Source organism: Cucurbita maxima, unplaced genomic scaffold (assembly GCF_002738345.1).
Source record: "Cucurbita maxima cultivar Rimu unplaced genomic scaffold, Cmax_1.0 Cma_Scf00016, whole genome shotgun sequence".
In the NCBI taxonomy this organism is placed as follows: domain Eukaryota; kingdom Viridiplantae; phylum Streptophyta; class Magnoliopsida; order Cucurbitales; family Cucurbitaceae; genus Cucurbita; species Cucurbita maxima.
The window spans coordinates 2,996,583-3,012,732 of NW_019272032.1; the positions used below are offsets into that span (position 1 = coordinate 2,996,583).

The 16,150-nt window shown below is 34.9% G+C and overlaps 2 protein-coding genes and 1 pseudogene across 2 annotated transcripts; 2 read left to right on the forward strand and 1 right to left on the reverse strand.

Moving 5' to 3' along the window:
- Window positions 1-1,747, forward strand: part of LOC111491583 — a 5,060-nt pseudogene extending 3,313 nt beyond the window's left edge.
- Window positions 1,748-4,686: 2,939 nt separating this feature from the next.
- Window positions 4,687-9,264, forward strand: LOC111491580. The gene is made up of 2 exons (XM_023140548.1): window positions 4,687-4,907; window positions 6,606-9,264. Exon 2 carries the CDS (start codon window positions 6,922-6,924, stop codon window positions 8,941-8,943), a length of 2,022 nt encoding a protein of 673 aa, XP_022996316.1. The 5' UTR covers window positions 4,687-4,907; window positions 6,606-6,921; the 3' UTR covers window positions 8,944-9,264.
- A 182-nt stretch (window positions 9,265-9,446) lies between these two features.
- Window positions 9,447-14,104, reverse strand: LOC111491581 (aluminum-activated malate transporter 9-like). The gene is made up of 6 exons (XM_023140549.1): window positions 13,701-14,104; window positions 13,476-13,616; window positions 10,956-11,225; window positions 10,738-10,886; window positions 10,510-10,656; window positions 9,447-10,073 (listed from the first exon to the last, which is right to left on the reverse strand). The coding sequence occupies exons 1-6, from the start codon at window positions 13,984-13,986 to the stop codon at window positions 9,447-9,449; spliced, it is 1,620 nt and encodes a 539-aa protein (XP_022996317.1). The 5' UTR covers window positions 13,987-14,104.
- Between the last annotated feature and the right edge of the window lie 2,046 nt (window positions 14,105-16,150).

A 16,150-nucleotide genomic window follows, 5' to 3' on the forward strand; every position in this document is an offset into this window, starting at 1 on the left:
TTTTTTTTTTTTTTTTTTTTTTCTCTCTCTTTAAAAACCGTACCACGACCAACTATTTTTAACTGTTCAATATGGGTCAGAAGGCTAACCAGCCAAGATTATGATATGAAACTTATGTATTTGTCTTTTTTCCCTTTGTGGGGAGAGGGGGCTGTATTAAGATCAGCAATTCCCTGGACAAGGGGAAAAAAAATGAAAAAGGAATTGATCCTTCATATTATTACTTTTTCAGCAAAGAAAATTAAGACTTTTGGAGTAGAGTATTTCTTTAGTTTTTCAGTTATTGGCACAAGTTTACGAGTAAAGGACGATCAGTGAGAAATTATTCGTCAAACTTCTCTTTTGAACGTTCTAAAAGTAGTCTTGTCTCCACCAAAGAGAGGGGAAAAAAAAAAATCAAAGTAATTATTGTTTGAAATCCCATTTGCTTTCTTTAATTCTTTCTCTCCCAACCAAATATGAAAAGGAATGGAATATCGACGTAGCAGTTGTCTTTTGTTATTTTTTCCTTCTGGAATCTAGATATGTCCGATTTTTACTGCGACTGTATTCTTTCTTTCTTCCTCCAGAATTCCATAGCATCATGCAAACGCAAACAGTTCCGTCCTAGTTGCCCATATTAGTTTCTCTTATATGCACATGAGTTTTTTCAAATGCACTTGATGCTGTCAGTTGTCAATGTATGTTCTCTACGCTACTCACGAATTATGGTACCCAAAAGTGCTTATCTTGAACCTTTCAACATGAACATATACCAATGAATATATCTTATCTTTTCCACCCTCGAAAGTCTCAAGTTACGTTAGACAATTGAGTGTCGATTAGCAAAATGGCTGTGCAGTTTAGCAGCATCATTGCATACGTGCTTTAGAAATGTCCCACCCATTAGTTGAACGTAACAAATTTCTGGAACAAGAAAGTTTTATGCTTTTCAGTCTTCCTGAGTTGCAACCATTAACAAGTCTAGGCCCACCTACTAGGCTGCTTGTTATTCTTGTTGATGCTAACTCAAGTTGCCTATTTTTATCTCAAAAGTGGAGCATATTCTTATTCCTGGAAGTTACGTACACAAAGGAAGTTTTTGTTCTAATATATATCGTTTTATTTGCAGATTATCGCCTACGTTGGAGGTGTTCTTTTTCTCGTCTTTGCTGCCATAATAGTAAACTAGGAACTATAATATTTCGAACTCTGATCTCAACTGTTATTCATGAGTTAAGTTGTTTTCTTTGTGGACTAATGATAAATGTGTTAGCAAAGATTTCTGGGTTGTGCATATCAAACAGTGTAAACGGGAGTAGAAAGTTCAATCAGACCATATAAAGTCGAAAAGCTCGGAATCCAACGATTGTGTGGCTTTGACTTCTTTTCCTTCGTGAATGAGACAAACGAGAGGTTGGCCTAGTTTTCTGCGTCTTTTAAGAACTGTTTTTGGTAATTAGACTTTTAAAAAGTTATTCAGTTGATTTTTTTTATTAAGAAAGTTGTTTTTTTTCTTTAGGAGATAGGGAATATTGTTGGTTGAGGGTTTTAGGATTCTGCATGCTCATGCCTGAAGTCTGGCGTTCAATTTTTCGAGGTCAGTCTCATTTCAAGGCGTAAGAAATGAAATGTCATATCATTTCTAGTTGGTTGAGGGATTTAGGATTCTGCATGCTCATGCAAAACTGTCGTTTCATTTTAAGACGCATGAAATAAACTCAAATAAACATTCTTCAAAGATTGACGTGAAAGTTCTTTTGTCTTTGAAACCCTTTGAATTAAAACATAAGCACAATTTTTTGTTTTTTTACATCATTTATTTCACGAAATGAAATCCTTTTCCTAGTTTTAGAAAAGGAACAAAATAGAAGTTGGAGATGACAAAATTGTTGGATGTGATTGTGAATTAAAGAAAGAATGAATGATTATTAGTCGATGGCCTCTCCTCTCTTACTTTATCTCACTTTCCATTTCCGTAGAATGTGATGTACTAAAACCTCACCGTTACTCTTTCTCCTTTGGATTTAAGCCTCTAACTTTTAAAATATTTTCTAACCCGCTCTAAAGATAGTTTAAAAGTTCTATGTACTAAAAATAAAATAAATCTAAAAACTACACGACTAAAATATTAAAAATCAAATTAAAATCTCAAAAAAAAAAATAATTCAAAATTGATCATAATTTTTTCTTTTTGGAAAAGTAGATATAATTGAAGAAAAAGAGAGAGACGGCACTTAGGTGGAGAGGCAAGCAAAAAAAAAAAAAAAAAAAAAAAATCTAAGAAATAGGGAGCAGCCGAAGATGATGACGTGGTGAGTAGGGCTTGGTTGTCGTGCCGTTGGCATGTGACATGGCACGTGCGCCTCAGTGTCACACGAATATTCCTCACCCGCAGCCTTCTATAATTCATATAATTTAATCATCAGCATTAATATATATATTTTTTCATATATCAAATATCTTACCATATGATTAGTCCAATATATGTGTAAATTATAATTTAAAGTTTACAATCAAATCAAATATTTAAAGTTTATAGATAAAAATTTATATATAAAAGATTTAATTGAATTGAGAAAAAAAACCGTTTAAATTTTTTAATTTTTAGTTCAATAAGTTCTTAATCTCTATGATTATTTTTTTAATAATAATAAATAATATATTGTTCTTTATTCACATAAAAACAGTAAATAAAAATTTATGCCGACAGTCTTCCAAGTCAATATGGTAACTTTAAATGCTTCCAAGTGCAATTAATATCCTGCCAAAATCATTTAAATTTGTTATGATTTTATTTTAAATAAAATTAATTTTTTTTTATATCTAATAAAACTCTATAAAATATTTAATATGTTGGAAAAATGAAGGTCTAAATCAAGTAGTGGAAGAGGGGAAAGAAGAATAAATTCTTTTTTGACTTTTTTTTTTCCAATAAATATAGAAACACACTTTTAAATTATTAAAAAAAAAAAAAAAAAAAAAAAAANGTCTGTGGCCTTCTCACCGCCATTCTTTAATTTCTTGGTAAACATCAGTCCTTCAAAAAAAAAAAAAAAAAAAAAACTTTATTATACTTTTTTATTTTTCAAAATTAAAAATAGTATTTTTCTTTTACAATATTATATATATTTAGATATTTAAATTTGCCTCCGGAACAAAAGGTATAGAGGAGATGTATTTAGATTTAGTATCAAAATTAATATTTTGGTAATATATGACGATAATATATTAAAAAAATATTTAGTACATAAATTAAAAGGTTATCTAATCATTTTAAAATGTAGATGCTAAAATAAACATATATATAAAAAAAGAATAATTCCAAAAGCTGGAGGGGGGCCAAATGAAATTTAAACCCTTGATTATTATTATTATTATTATTATTTTCCTTTTTGGAACATGTTTTTTAAAATCATTAAAAAAAAAACGTCACAAAAAAAAAACGACGCCGCTTCGAGAACTTCACAAAATAATGAAGACTAAAAAGAGAAGAGTAAGAATGGAGTTTGAAGAACACGCGAAGAAACAGGCGCGTGGAAGGGCTTTGTTGTTGAAATCAGAAAAACCGCGACTAACAAAAAAAAAAAAAAAAAAAAAAAGAAAACCNAGTAAACGAAGAGAAACGTGGAAGTCAAGAAGTGGGGCCCACAACACAAAAGGAGCGGTGACGAGGAGAAGCCGATGCATAAAGAAATAGTCATCTGCTGACGTGTCACCACCTTCCCTCCTATTTTCCCGATTTCGGATCGCCACGCCACTCCTCCCTCCCTCATTACCGTTTTAGCTCTTTAAAATAAAAATAATAAAAAAAATAATATTAACACACAGATCGAATTAAACTTTTTAATTATAATTTTTAATTTTGGATTTTATTTAATAGAATGAATTAATATATTATTGATTTATAAAATCGGGGTGTAGTGAAGTCCATGGAGTGAATGCATTAATTCCTTTCCTTTAAAATTATATAAATATTAAAAAGTAAATAAAGGATATTTTGTGCATGCTACATATTATTTTAATGTTTTTCATTGTCATCTCCAACCTTGCCACATTTTTCATTTCTTTTTTTCTTTTTTTTTTTATAATATTTACTGAAATGATTTGTTGTCGCAATATAACCAGTTATTATTATTTAAAAATATATATTATTTTAATCCAAAGTTTTCAGGCTTCCAAGAGTCAGATTTGGGAAAAAAACATTCACCCCTAACATGACCCTTCAAAATGAAAAATATTTTATATTATCTTTCGACATAAAATCAAAATATATTCATATACTATGTCCCACATGTTATTGAATTAAATAAAAATTAAAATTTTTGATTAATCGTGTCGTTAAAATGATAATTTATAGTATTATTCTCAAATTTAAGAAATTGAAATTATGATAATTGAATTATAAAACTAAAATTATAATTTTTAAAAAATAAATAAACCCAAATTACCCCTAAACTATATTCTAAAATTTATGAAATTGTTGCAATATTATTATTATTATTATTATTATAGAAATAAAAAATGATTGAAACCCACAGAATTATTGCCAAATCATGTATAATGGAAGAGAGAGTATAATTAAAAAAAAGAAAAAAGAAACAAAAGAATTAAGGCGCGTGGATGAGTACGAACGAACCGTACCAGTTTATAAAAACCGAACCGGGTTTGGGATTAAACGTGCAGCCTCTTCTCCTGTAAATGCGCGTACCATCCACTCGTTTGGAGCATCTCTCTCACTTTCTCTCTCTAGATTGTTGTTGCTCTCTCTACTCTCTCTGTATGTGTGCGCCTTTGTATGTCTTTTTCTCAATCTAACCCTCTGCCTCATCCCTCTCTTCCTTCTCCGCCGGCGCCTTCTTCTCGCTCCTTAAATTCTCCGCTTCCTCTTCCCCAAATCGCCGCATGAATTTCGATCCAACTCTCAGGTTCTGTCTTCTACTTCTTTTCTCTAAATCCTTCTTACTTCCTTCCTCTGTTTCTCTTTTTCAATCATTAATTCATTGGTTCTTGTTTGTTCTATTACCCTCTTTGAACTTCTGTCTTTCTGCTCTGTGTTTGTTTGTTTCACCGGAATTGAGATTCTTTGTTCGTTCTTTGATTTGGGTTTATTTTATTTTTCCCCTGTTTTGTGTTGCTGGAAGTATGGAGGGCGTTGGGGTTTTAGCTTACGAGGAAGTTCCTGTCTGTTTCTGATGTCTTTTGTTTTTTTTTTTTTTTTTTTTTTTTGAAATCTAATTGGAAACTACACTTGTGTTTTAAAAAATATGTTGTGAGATCTCACATTGATTGGAGAGAGAGGAACAAAACATTCTTATAAGGGTGTGAAATNTTTGAATTTGATCTGGGGTTTGGTTTTTCCGTCTCTCTGGTCTTGAATTTCACATGCGTAGGATTGTTTTTTCTGCTGATTTATGTCTGGGATTTGTGAATTTTGTTGTGAAGCTCGGGATGCACTTCAACTAATCATGGGATGCTTTTCCTCTTCGTGATTCAGCTGCCTTTTATATGAAATGTCGACGAATCTACTCTTTTGGTCTCACTGTTGACGTATCCTCGAGCGAGTTTATGTTTTGAATTAAAGTGTAATTGGAACAAGTGGGTTTTATTTGATCTTCTCTGTTAGATTTTTGGAATATGATTTGGGATTTTGTTTTTTTCCCCTCTCTGGTCATTTCTGTCTGTCTTTTTTTTCTTTTCAATTTGGCATGCATAGGAATGCCTTTTAAATTATGTTTCTGAAGCTCTTGGTACAGTTCAATTAATCGCTGACCTTTTCTCTTTCATTAGTGATTGAGCTAACTTTATTTGAAATGTTGGCAAATCTTTTCTTTTGACCTCACTGTTTTTTTCCTCCACCCTCTCTTGTGAAGAAGAAAATGGTATTCATGTCTGAAATTAAGTATTAAGATGTTCTTGATTATGGTTTACATCTGAAAAAGATTATCTGTCTCATTCATGTACAACACTATGTCAATCAAATGGTCGGTATATTAATTATGGCTCGTTGGCTGGTTGTTTGGTTCATTAATTTGCTTGTATTTGTAAGGTACTTCCGAGGATCCTTCTGCATGTATTTACTGTTCTCTTATCAGTTTACTGTACTCCTTTTGATTTATTAGAAAATTTTGCATATGACCAGTTGGGTTGTTTTTTCATTGAGATAATAGCAATAGATGGGGCTGTGGAGTTTATTTAACTTTCGGTATGAGCTTGTTTTTCATTTCTGGCACGCCCCGTATAAACGATTTCATCTTGTGGTTGATCCTTTTTATCCCAAAAGGATTCAAGAAAGACTGTGCTGCTACATAAATTTTTTATTTGGTTGATCCTAATATATGCACTATTTGCTTCCTTTTGAAATCCTCCGATTAGATGTAGGCATGCAAATACCTTTTGTTAGATTTGTCAAGAACCCATACATTACCAAAGACTCTACAAATTGAAATGGTTGTTTATACCTTAATATTTCTCTGTCTTTGAAATTATTCTGTTGTGTCCTTTTTGTTTCCCCTGTTGACTATGATGAACGATCGAGTAGGGGCTACGTTTTGAGAAAAATCTGTTATCTTTAGTAATATGATTCGTTTTTACTACTTTAATTATGCTTTGAATTGTTGTTACAGGTTGTTTGATTACCAGTACGCCTCTTTTGAAGTTAGTTTGCTTGGATTCATCAGTAATTGGTGCATCTGATACGCTAAAGGGCGTATTGAATTTTAAAAGATGGACCGGTGTGACACTTCGGGATTTGTTAGTGGGGGCGGGATCTTCTTTTTCAGAAACAATTGATTCTAGTTTCTTAGCTTCTTCTTTGTTTTTTCAACATAAAAGAAATAAAATAAAACTAGTTCCATAGCTTTTACTTTTTAAATCCCGGAAGTCAGGCAGGCTGGTCTATTGCTATTAGAAGTCTTGGTACCAATATTTTAACTAAATTTAATGGGCTCAAACTTTCAGAACTTGAATTTTTCTGCCAATTCTTCCTTGAATGTGCTAAATATTTTGGGAAAGTCTTTCCAAGATGGGAAAATTGGAGCTGTCGACAGTGCAGATACCGTTCTGCGACTTGATTCTACTGGATCTTCAGTCCCTTTTCGGTCCATACCGAAGGGAATGAAGCGGAAGTGGAGTTCGATTGAGAAATCCATGGGTTGTCAGTCAGTTGGATCTTCTTTGTCTCTTGGCCGGTTCGTTCATTCCTCAAGTTCTTCTGACAGTAAAGGTAGTTCAGCAACCGCATGCACCAGAGTGTCTTCTGCTAAAGAAACTGATGAGGAATCCTCAATGGCACTTGATCTGGATTTTTCTCTCAATCTTGGTAATGATAAGGTAGCTAGCCCAAAAGAACCAGCTAATAAGTCGCTTAAAGCACAGACGGTTAAACCGAAGGTTGACTTGGAATTAAGTCTCTCTACTGGCCCATCTGAATCTGATGTCACTTCAATTTATCAGGGTTTTCCTTCATTTCAGTTGTCAATGGAGAAGCCATTTCCATTTGTAGAAACCTTAAACACAGATGATGGAGAAACATCAGGTTGTTGGAAGCCAGTAACTGCCCAACCAGTCGCACCTCCCTCATTGAATCCTCAGGTTGGCTACATTTTTCACTCGGTTACTGAGAAAGTGGTTCCACATGCCAATGTTCCAGACCTTTCCTCGAGCATTTTAACCATGCCAAAAAGCTCAGTCACCTGTACTTCCGGGATAACACAACAGCAGCAAGTACGCTTTAATCGTAGTAGTAATTCCAAGATATGTCAAGTTGAGGGATGTGGCAAGGGAGCTAGAGGTGCTTCTGGCCGTTGCATATCACATGGTGGTGGTCGAAGGTGTCAGAAACCTGGATGCCACAAAGGAGCTGAGGGTCGCACTGTATACTGCAAGGCCCATGGAGGTGGACGGCGATGTCAACACTTGGGTTGCACCAAGAGTGCAGAAGGACGCACAGACCATTGCATTGCCCATGGTGGGGGTCGAAGATGCAACCGTGAAGGATGCACTCGAGCAGCAAGAGGGAAATCAGGATTATGCATTCGTCATGGTGGTGGTAAGAGATGTCAAAAGGAGAACTGTACCAAGAGTGCAGAAGGCCTATCTGGTCTTTGTATCTCTCATGGTGGTGGTAGGCGATGCCAAATGCCTGGGTGCACCAAAGGGGCACAAGGGAGTACCATGTACTGCAAGGCCCATGGTGGAGGAAAAAGGTGCACGGCTCCTGGTTGTACCAAAGGTGCTGAAGGAAGCACCCCATTTTGCAAGGGCCATGGTGGTGGAAAAAGATGTGGCTTCCAAGGAGGCGGCATTTGTTCAAAGAGTGTCCATGGGGGTACCAACTTCTGTGTGGCACATGGTGGGGGCAAGAGATGTGCTGTTCCCGAGTGCACGAAAAGTGCTAGGGGAAGGACCGACTATTGTGTGCGTCATGGTGGGGGTAAGAGATGCAAATTCGAAGGGTGTGGCAAGAGTGCACAAGGAAGCACAGATTTCTGCAAGGCCCATGGTGGAGGAAAGAGATGTTCTTGGGGTCATCCTGGGTCTGAATATGGCACCCAACCCTGTTGCCCATGCAATTCATTCGCCAGGGGGAAGATGGGTCTCTGTGCACATCATAGCGGTCTGGTGCAAGATAAGAGGGTTCATGGGGGTGTCTCACTTGGTCCTAACACTCAGCAGCCTAATCTCAGCAAGACAGAGAAGATGAAAGACGTTGTTATGGAAGATTACATGAATGAAGATCTCATCATGGTACGAGGCAAAATGAGTCCCAATCTCAGAAAATATGCAGTCAGTGAAGCCGAAAAGCCATCAAAGTCAGTTATTGTTCCCGAAGGTAGGGTGCACGGTGGAAGCTTGTTGGCAATGCTTGCTTGCAGCTCAGGGCTGGGCTCAAGCAGTATAAACGCAGCGTCTGGTCAAGAGCAGCCAATGGAACATCACACATTGCCTCGTAGTTGGGTGTAAAGCAGCTATCTCAGCCTTCCTTTTATGTGCATCTGGTGTTAGGAGCACGGTCAGTCGGTAATGTTGGTCTCCTTCTCCTTATTTAGTATCTGTCAATTATAAAGCTTGTTATTTATTGGTCTAAATGGAAACACTTCTTAAGAGTGCTCTATATTGTGAGGGCAAATTCTACCGTATTTGGGTTGTTGATTTGTTCTTTCTTGTATATATTCTTAGATAATGTATGTCGAACAGGCTATGAACACAGTTCAACAACCTGTAGGTTTGTTAATGTTGCCCTTCTGGTCATGGATAACCCCTTTTACTGTGTTCATCCTTTTATTCCTACTTTCCTACCTTTTCTTCTTTTGTTCATTACTCTTTCTTGCATTTTGTGGAAGGAAAATTTAGGGTCCTAAAGGATTATGCCTTTACAAATTAGTAGGGAATTAGAAGGAAAGGAAGAAGGGGTAACAACTTTCCATTGATGGAAACCACATGGCTAACGTTACATATCAAGAACTTCAGCTAATGATAATATCTTTGAACTTGGCCATCTTAGAAAGCTCATCCACGGTTTCGACCAAATAGTCGAGCCTAGCCACGAACTCGATGAGCAAGGAAGTAAAGTTAGCCAGTGATGTGGCTGCAGTACTCTCTAGCTTCCTCATCCTCTGTAAAAACTCGACAGGAACACCCCCATCATCGTCGAAAACATCCATTTCCCTCAACGGCCACGAATTCTGCCTTCTTGACTGCTTCCTCACAAACTCAACGTAAGCCTCTGCTTGAGTCCCTGCAGCCACACCATGACTATTCTGCTGGTTTAAACTCCTCTCCGGCCCATTGCCGTTGAGCTCGGCTAACAAGCTTGGAAGATCATAGAGGCTGTTCGACGAGGCAGTCGAGAGCTTGGACTGAAGCTTGGAAGAGAGGTGTAGGGAGGCACAAGTGGGAGTGAGGGGATAAGAGTGAGTGTGAAGGGCTTGTTGCAGCTTGTCTGCTGCAGTATGAACATTCTTTAGGAGATATATTTTGAGGGATTGTTGCATGTTGTTGATGTCTTTGCCCAAACTTCTCAACAGCTCCGCTGCTTGGTTTGCTGTTTCTTGGATCTCGGATTTGAATGTGATTCTGAGCTTATATGGAGCCTACAAAAGATATAAAAATGAATCTATCGAATATAAAATTGAATTTCGTCTAAGAAGATCAGACACATTTTAAAACTGTAAAGTTATCGGCGATACGTAATAGGCCAAAATGAACAATATCCTTAGTGGTAGACTTTGACGGTTACAAATGGTATGTGCCAGCGAGGAAACTGGCCTCCAAGGAGGGTAGATTGTGAGATTCCACGTCGGTGGGAGATGGGAACGAAACATTCTTTATAAGGATGTAGAGACCTCTCTTTAGCAGATGCGTTTTAAAACCGTGATACTAACGACGATACGTAAGGGGTCAAAGCGAATAACCTTCAATGAAGCGTTGAAGAATATAGCATAGTTTCTTTTTTCTTCAAAATTTCATACTAAAAACACCCACAAGACTTGGAACAAGAGATGAAGCTGAGAGGATCAAAATGATGACCTGGATTCGAGAGTGAAGAACACCATGAAGAGCCATAATTTCATAAGCACAATATCTCAAAACAGCTCCAACTTTAACATACTCCGTCCATGGATAAAAGAAGTGCCTGAATCTGCCGTGTGGCGGCTCCCATTTCGCGGATGTCGCCTAAAAAATGGTCATTTCCATTGGATTAGAAATTAAGAATCATAGTGTTCATAAGAAGAAAAAGGGTAAATTTTAGCGTACCAAAGCCTCAAACTTTGCAGAGGAGTTCAAGGTGGCTTTGCATTTCTTATAAGCTGGTTCCTCTGGAAATTCATCCATTACAGCCTTGGGAAGCTGTTGCCCAATGTTGTGTACTGATCCCTCGTCTTCTAAATACTTATCCACACATTCTGCCAAATTTGTAACATTGTTTTTCAAGTAAATGAGAGAATGTTAAAAGTTGAACCAAAAGTTCGAACCTTGGAGGGAATCAGCGAGGGAGTTGAAGGTGGCGACGAGGTCCTTGTGCAGCTGCTCGCCAGCCCAGATGGGGAAAACGAGGACGTTCACTAACACTGCAACGAATCCTCCAATGGCGATGGAGTAGAGGCGATCCATGGCAGTTCTCAGTGGGTTCCCCATTCGATAACCAGAAACAACTATCAAGCAGTATGTGAAAAGTAAAACTCTGAACCCATACTCGTATGGAACTAGCGATGGCCATAGCTTCATGAATGATGTCACACTTCCTGTTCAACACACTTTCACATTACTGATATAACTTACTATTACTATCATTCATACTCTAACTTATTGGGAGATTCTCCGTGTCGGTTGGGGAGTAAAATGAAACATCCTTTACAGGAGTGTGGAAACCTTTTCTTAACCGACACGTTTTAAGGAAGCTCAAAGAAAAGTCCAAAAAGGAAAATATCTGGTACAGATGGTATCACCAAACAATGTGTAGTGAGGAGGCTAAGCCCTGAAGGAGGTGGACATGAGGCAATGTGTCACCAAAGACGCTGGCCCCAAAGGAGAGTGAATTATGAGATCCCATAGACACAAGGCGATGTGTCAGTGATGTGATTAAGCCTTGAAAGGGTGGACATGAGGCGATGTGCCAACGAGGAGGGTACGCCCTGAAGGAGTGGACATGAGGCAATGTGCCAGCGATGAGGTTAAGCCCTGAAGGGGTGAACATGAGACGATGTGCCAGCGAGGAGGCTAAGCCCTAAAGAGGATGAGGCGATGTGACAGCAAGGACATTGAGCCCTAAATGGGGTATATTTGGATGGAATCTAATCGATAGAAGAAAGTAACGATTATCGGCGAGGACAATGGGTCTCAAAGGGGAATGGATTGAGAGATCCCACATCGATTGGGGAGGAAAACGAAACACTCTTTATAAGTAGGGGTTTTGACCTAACCCAAAAGTTTGGGTAGGTTGGATTGGTGACGTTATTTATGTGCCATTTATAATTATTCAGACACAATCTTGCATAAAATATATTAAAAATCAATCTATAATTATTGACAAAAAAAAAAAAAAATACAAAACAAAACAAATTCAATAGAGAAGAACCACCGAAAATTGTAACATATTAACTTAAGTTTAACATTATCATATAATTAAAAATAACTAAATACAACCCAGTTTAATATTATCAAATAAAAGACAATTAAATACCAACATTTTTTAGAATGATTAAAGAACCAAAATAATAAATCATGAAATTAAATAAACAATAAAAAGCAAGTACGGTATATAACAAAATTTAAAATATATAAAAATATTTCAATTATATTGTATATAACAAATATAAAAAATATATAAAAATATTTTAATTGAAATATGATTATTTACATTTTGCTTTAATTCAAAACTATTAGAAAAATAAAAATAAGGAGGCATAAATCATAATTATTAATTAATAAACCTTTTATTATATAATAAACAATTATTTTTTAAAATAATAAAATAATATAAACAAAACAATAAAATAACAAAATAATATAAATAATAAAAATATAAAATATAAAAAAATATAAAAATATTTTAATTGAAATATGATTATTTATAGGTTGTCTCTAGAAAAATAAAAATAAGGTAGACATAAATCATAATTATTAATTAATAAACCATTATTTTTAAAAATAATAAAATAATATAAACAAAACAATAAAATAACAAAACAATATAAATAATAAAAAAAACTATAAAAAATATATAAAAGTATTTTAATTGAAATAAGACTATTTATATGTTACCTTAATTCAAAACTATTAGAAAAATAAAAATAAGGTAGGCATAAATCATAATTATTAATTAATAAACCTTTTATTATATAATAAATAATTATTTTTAAAAATAATAAAATAATATAAACAAAACAATAAATTAATAATAAACCTTTTATTATATAATAAACAATTATTTTTAAAAATAATAAAATAATATAAACAAAACAATAAAATAACAAAATAATATAAATAACAATTATTTTTAAAAATAATAAAATAATATAAACAAAACAATAAAATAACAAAATAATATAAATAACAATTATTTTTAAAAATAATAAAATAATATAAACAAAACAATAAAATAACAAAAAAAATAATATAAACAAAACAATAAAATAACAAAATAATATAAATAATAAATAAAGTTTATTTTAAAAATAATAAAATAATATAAACAAAACAATAAAATAACAAAAACTTACTAGTCAGGGTAAGTGTTCTTATACTGAACTCAGTACCACTGTCAAACACATAATACAGAAATTTTTTTAATACATTTTATATATTTTATTTGACTCGGGTCAACTCGAAGGTTTTGCCATGAACCCAAAATCAAACCGATTTAGTTCGAGTTCAGAAAAATGAACCCAACCTTATTCAAAATGCTAATCCAACCCAACCCAACCCAATCCAGAAAGAACAATATATCTGCCCGCAGCTATTATAAAAACCGTAAATTTTGGTGAGAAAGTTACCAACTAGGAAAATGCTAATGCCAATGATAATGGGTTCTGCAATAGGGCCGGTGCGTAGAGCAAGTTGGGCAACAGCAATGGCCAAGATTCCTGCAAGCAAGCTTCCAAGCGCTCTATTGAAACCACGGTTGAAAGTTGCTCCTTTTGACAACAAAACCCCAAAAAAACTCCATTACCATTATAACATAATAAAAACAAACGTGGGGTTTATGAATAGCTACAAACCAACTGTATATTCGAACATGATGGCCACAGTGATGATAGCCCAAATGATATTAGTGCCAAACACATCGTACGGTGCTCGAAAAAGTATAAGCAAAGACACTAAAACAACAGCCAACCCAACTTTCAATGAGAATAAAACTCGGTTGCTGTCTTCTTTGCAAAACCCCAAAACACTCCCTATTGGAGCTTTACATGAAGCTGCCAAGTTTTCAGCTTTCGCCCCTATAGGTTCGGGTTTTGTCGAGAAATCGATGTCTATAACGGTATTGCCTGTTTTTCCATTCATTCTCGATGTTTAGCAATGGCAGTAGTCTTTTCTTAATACAATATCAAGTTTGGAGGGTTTGTAAGGAAATTTAAAGGGCATGAGAAAGTGGGAAGACAAGTTATTGTTTGTGATGGCATGTAGAGGAAGCTTGTATGTTTTGTCAGAAAAAGGATATTGATTTATAAGAGAGAATAATAATAATAATAATAAAAAATTATTATTATTATTATTATTATTATTGAGGGGGGAAATTGGAGAGGTAATGAATATGAGATGATAAGAAGATGCCTAAAAACTCAATAATGCAGCAAATATGGAGAATTAGAATCTAAGTTTTCATGCAATATTATTGCATGTGCATGGCTTGACAATTAATCTCCGTTTTTACCGGATCAACCAATCAGGACGATGGAAGAGTGACTATAATTTTTGAAGACGAGCCCTTTTATCTATTAGAAACAGTAACGGTAACAGTTTAAGCCCACCACTAGCTAATATTGTCCACTTTGACTCCTTACATATCGTTGTCAACCTCATAGTTTTATACTCTTATAAAGAATACTTAGTTCACTTCTTCAATTGACGTAGAATAGTCTAGATCTATTCCCTCGACTCATCTTTCCCTCACAATGACAGAATTTATTCTACTCACTTCTTGCAAGCTCTCATCAAAGATGAGGAAGACGAGACAATGATGTCATGCTGGTTGGTGGGAGAAAGAGTATAATGTAATGAAAGTTTGTCACGTCAAAGTCTAAAACGCTTAATTTTGTAAATGAATACGATTACGGTTTTGTAAAAGTCGAGAAACAAAACACGTAATTTAACCTAGCTATGAGTATGCATGCAGCTAGGGAAGCATGGGAATACTTATTGACAAACACCATTCTCCCCTCCATTCACTATTGATCATCTTATTCCCAAAGAATATAAAGAATAGAACAAGTACGCCATAATAATACATAAAAAAGAATAGCCACTAAACTGATCCCTTTCATATCAGTATTATGTAATATTCGAAGTCTATCGTTATCAAATATTGTTTGTTTTGGCTAACCGTCAGTCTCACGAGTTAAAAACGCGTCTGTTAGTGCTTTGATTTTATCCCTTTTTCTACCCACATACGTAATCTTTGGGTTGCCGTTCGTTTTCATTCATATCTTTGAGAATCGATGCTTTTGGGATATTTTGTTTCGAGAGGGCAATTAGGGATAGAAGGGGTTTCACAAGTCTAGCTCAAATCTTTGTTGAAACTGTTCTTGATTACCTTAATACATGAACATTATGTAAAGTGCAGTGGAATATATTCTTTGAACTAAGGGGCATATATTCTATATGCTCATCAATATCAATTTTATTTAGGTTAAAAGCAAGACTATGTATAAAATTCCTAACTTGGCATATATTCGGGTAAATTATTAACGTGCTCTACCTCACATGTAAATTCTCAAATATGAGGCCATTAGGCTATGATACGAAATGTGGAAGAAGGTTGCTTTTCGTACGATAATCGTCTTTCAAGTAATTTGACTCTCTACAAATGCATTACTTTTGTAAAATAATTTCTCCTATTTTTTTTTGTTAAAGTTTGGCAAATAGATTACATTAGTATGCCTTCTAACCGTGTTTGTAAGTCCAACGGTTAGGATAATTGTCTTCCAAGCAATAGACTCGAGTTTGACTCCTAGCAAATGCATTACCTTTGCAAAATAATTCCTTTATAGACCTAGGTTTGACTCCCGACAAACGCATTATCTTTGCAAAATATTTCTTTTTTTTTTTTCTTCTCCTATTTCTTCGTTAAAGTTTGGCAAATGCATTACATCAACTTGTCTTCCAACAGCGTTTTTTGTTCAACGGTTAGGATAATTTTTCAACTATTTTTTTGGTTAAAGCTCGGCAAATGCATTACATCAGCTTGGCTTCTAGGAGCGTTTGTAGTCCAACGGTTAGGATAGTTGTCTTTCAAGCAATAGACTCGGTTCGACTCCCGACAAATGCCGCAGTACTTTTGCAAAATAATTCCTTTTTCTTTTCTCTTATTTTTTTGGTTAAAGCTCAGTCCAACGGTTAGGATAATTGCCTTCCCAAGACCCGAGTTCGACTCCCAGCAAACGCATTACTTTTGCAAAATAATTCCTTTTTTTTTTTTTTTTTTTTTTTTTTTTTTTTTTTTTTTTTT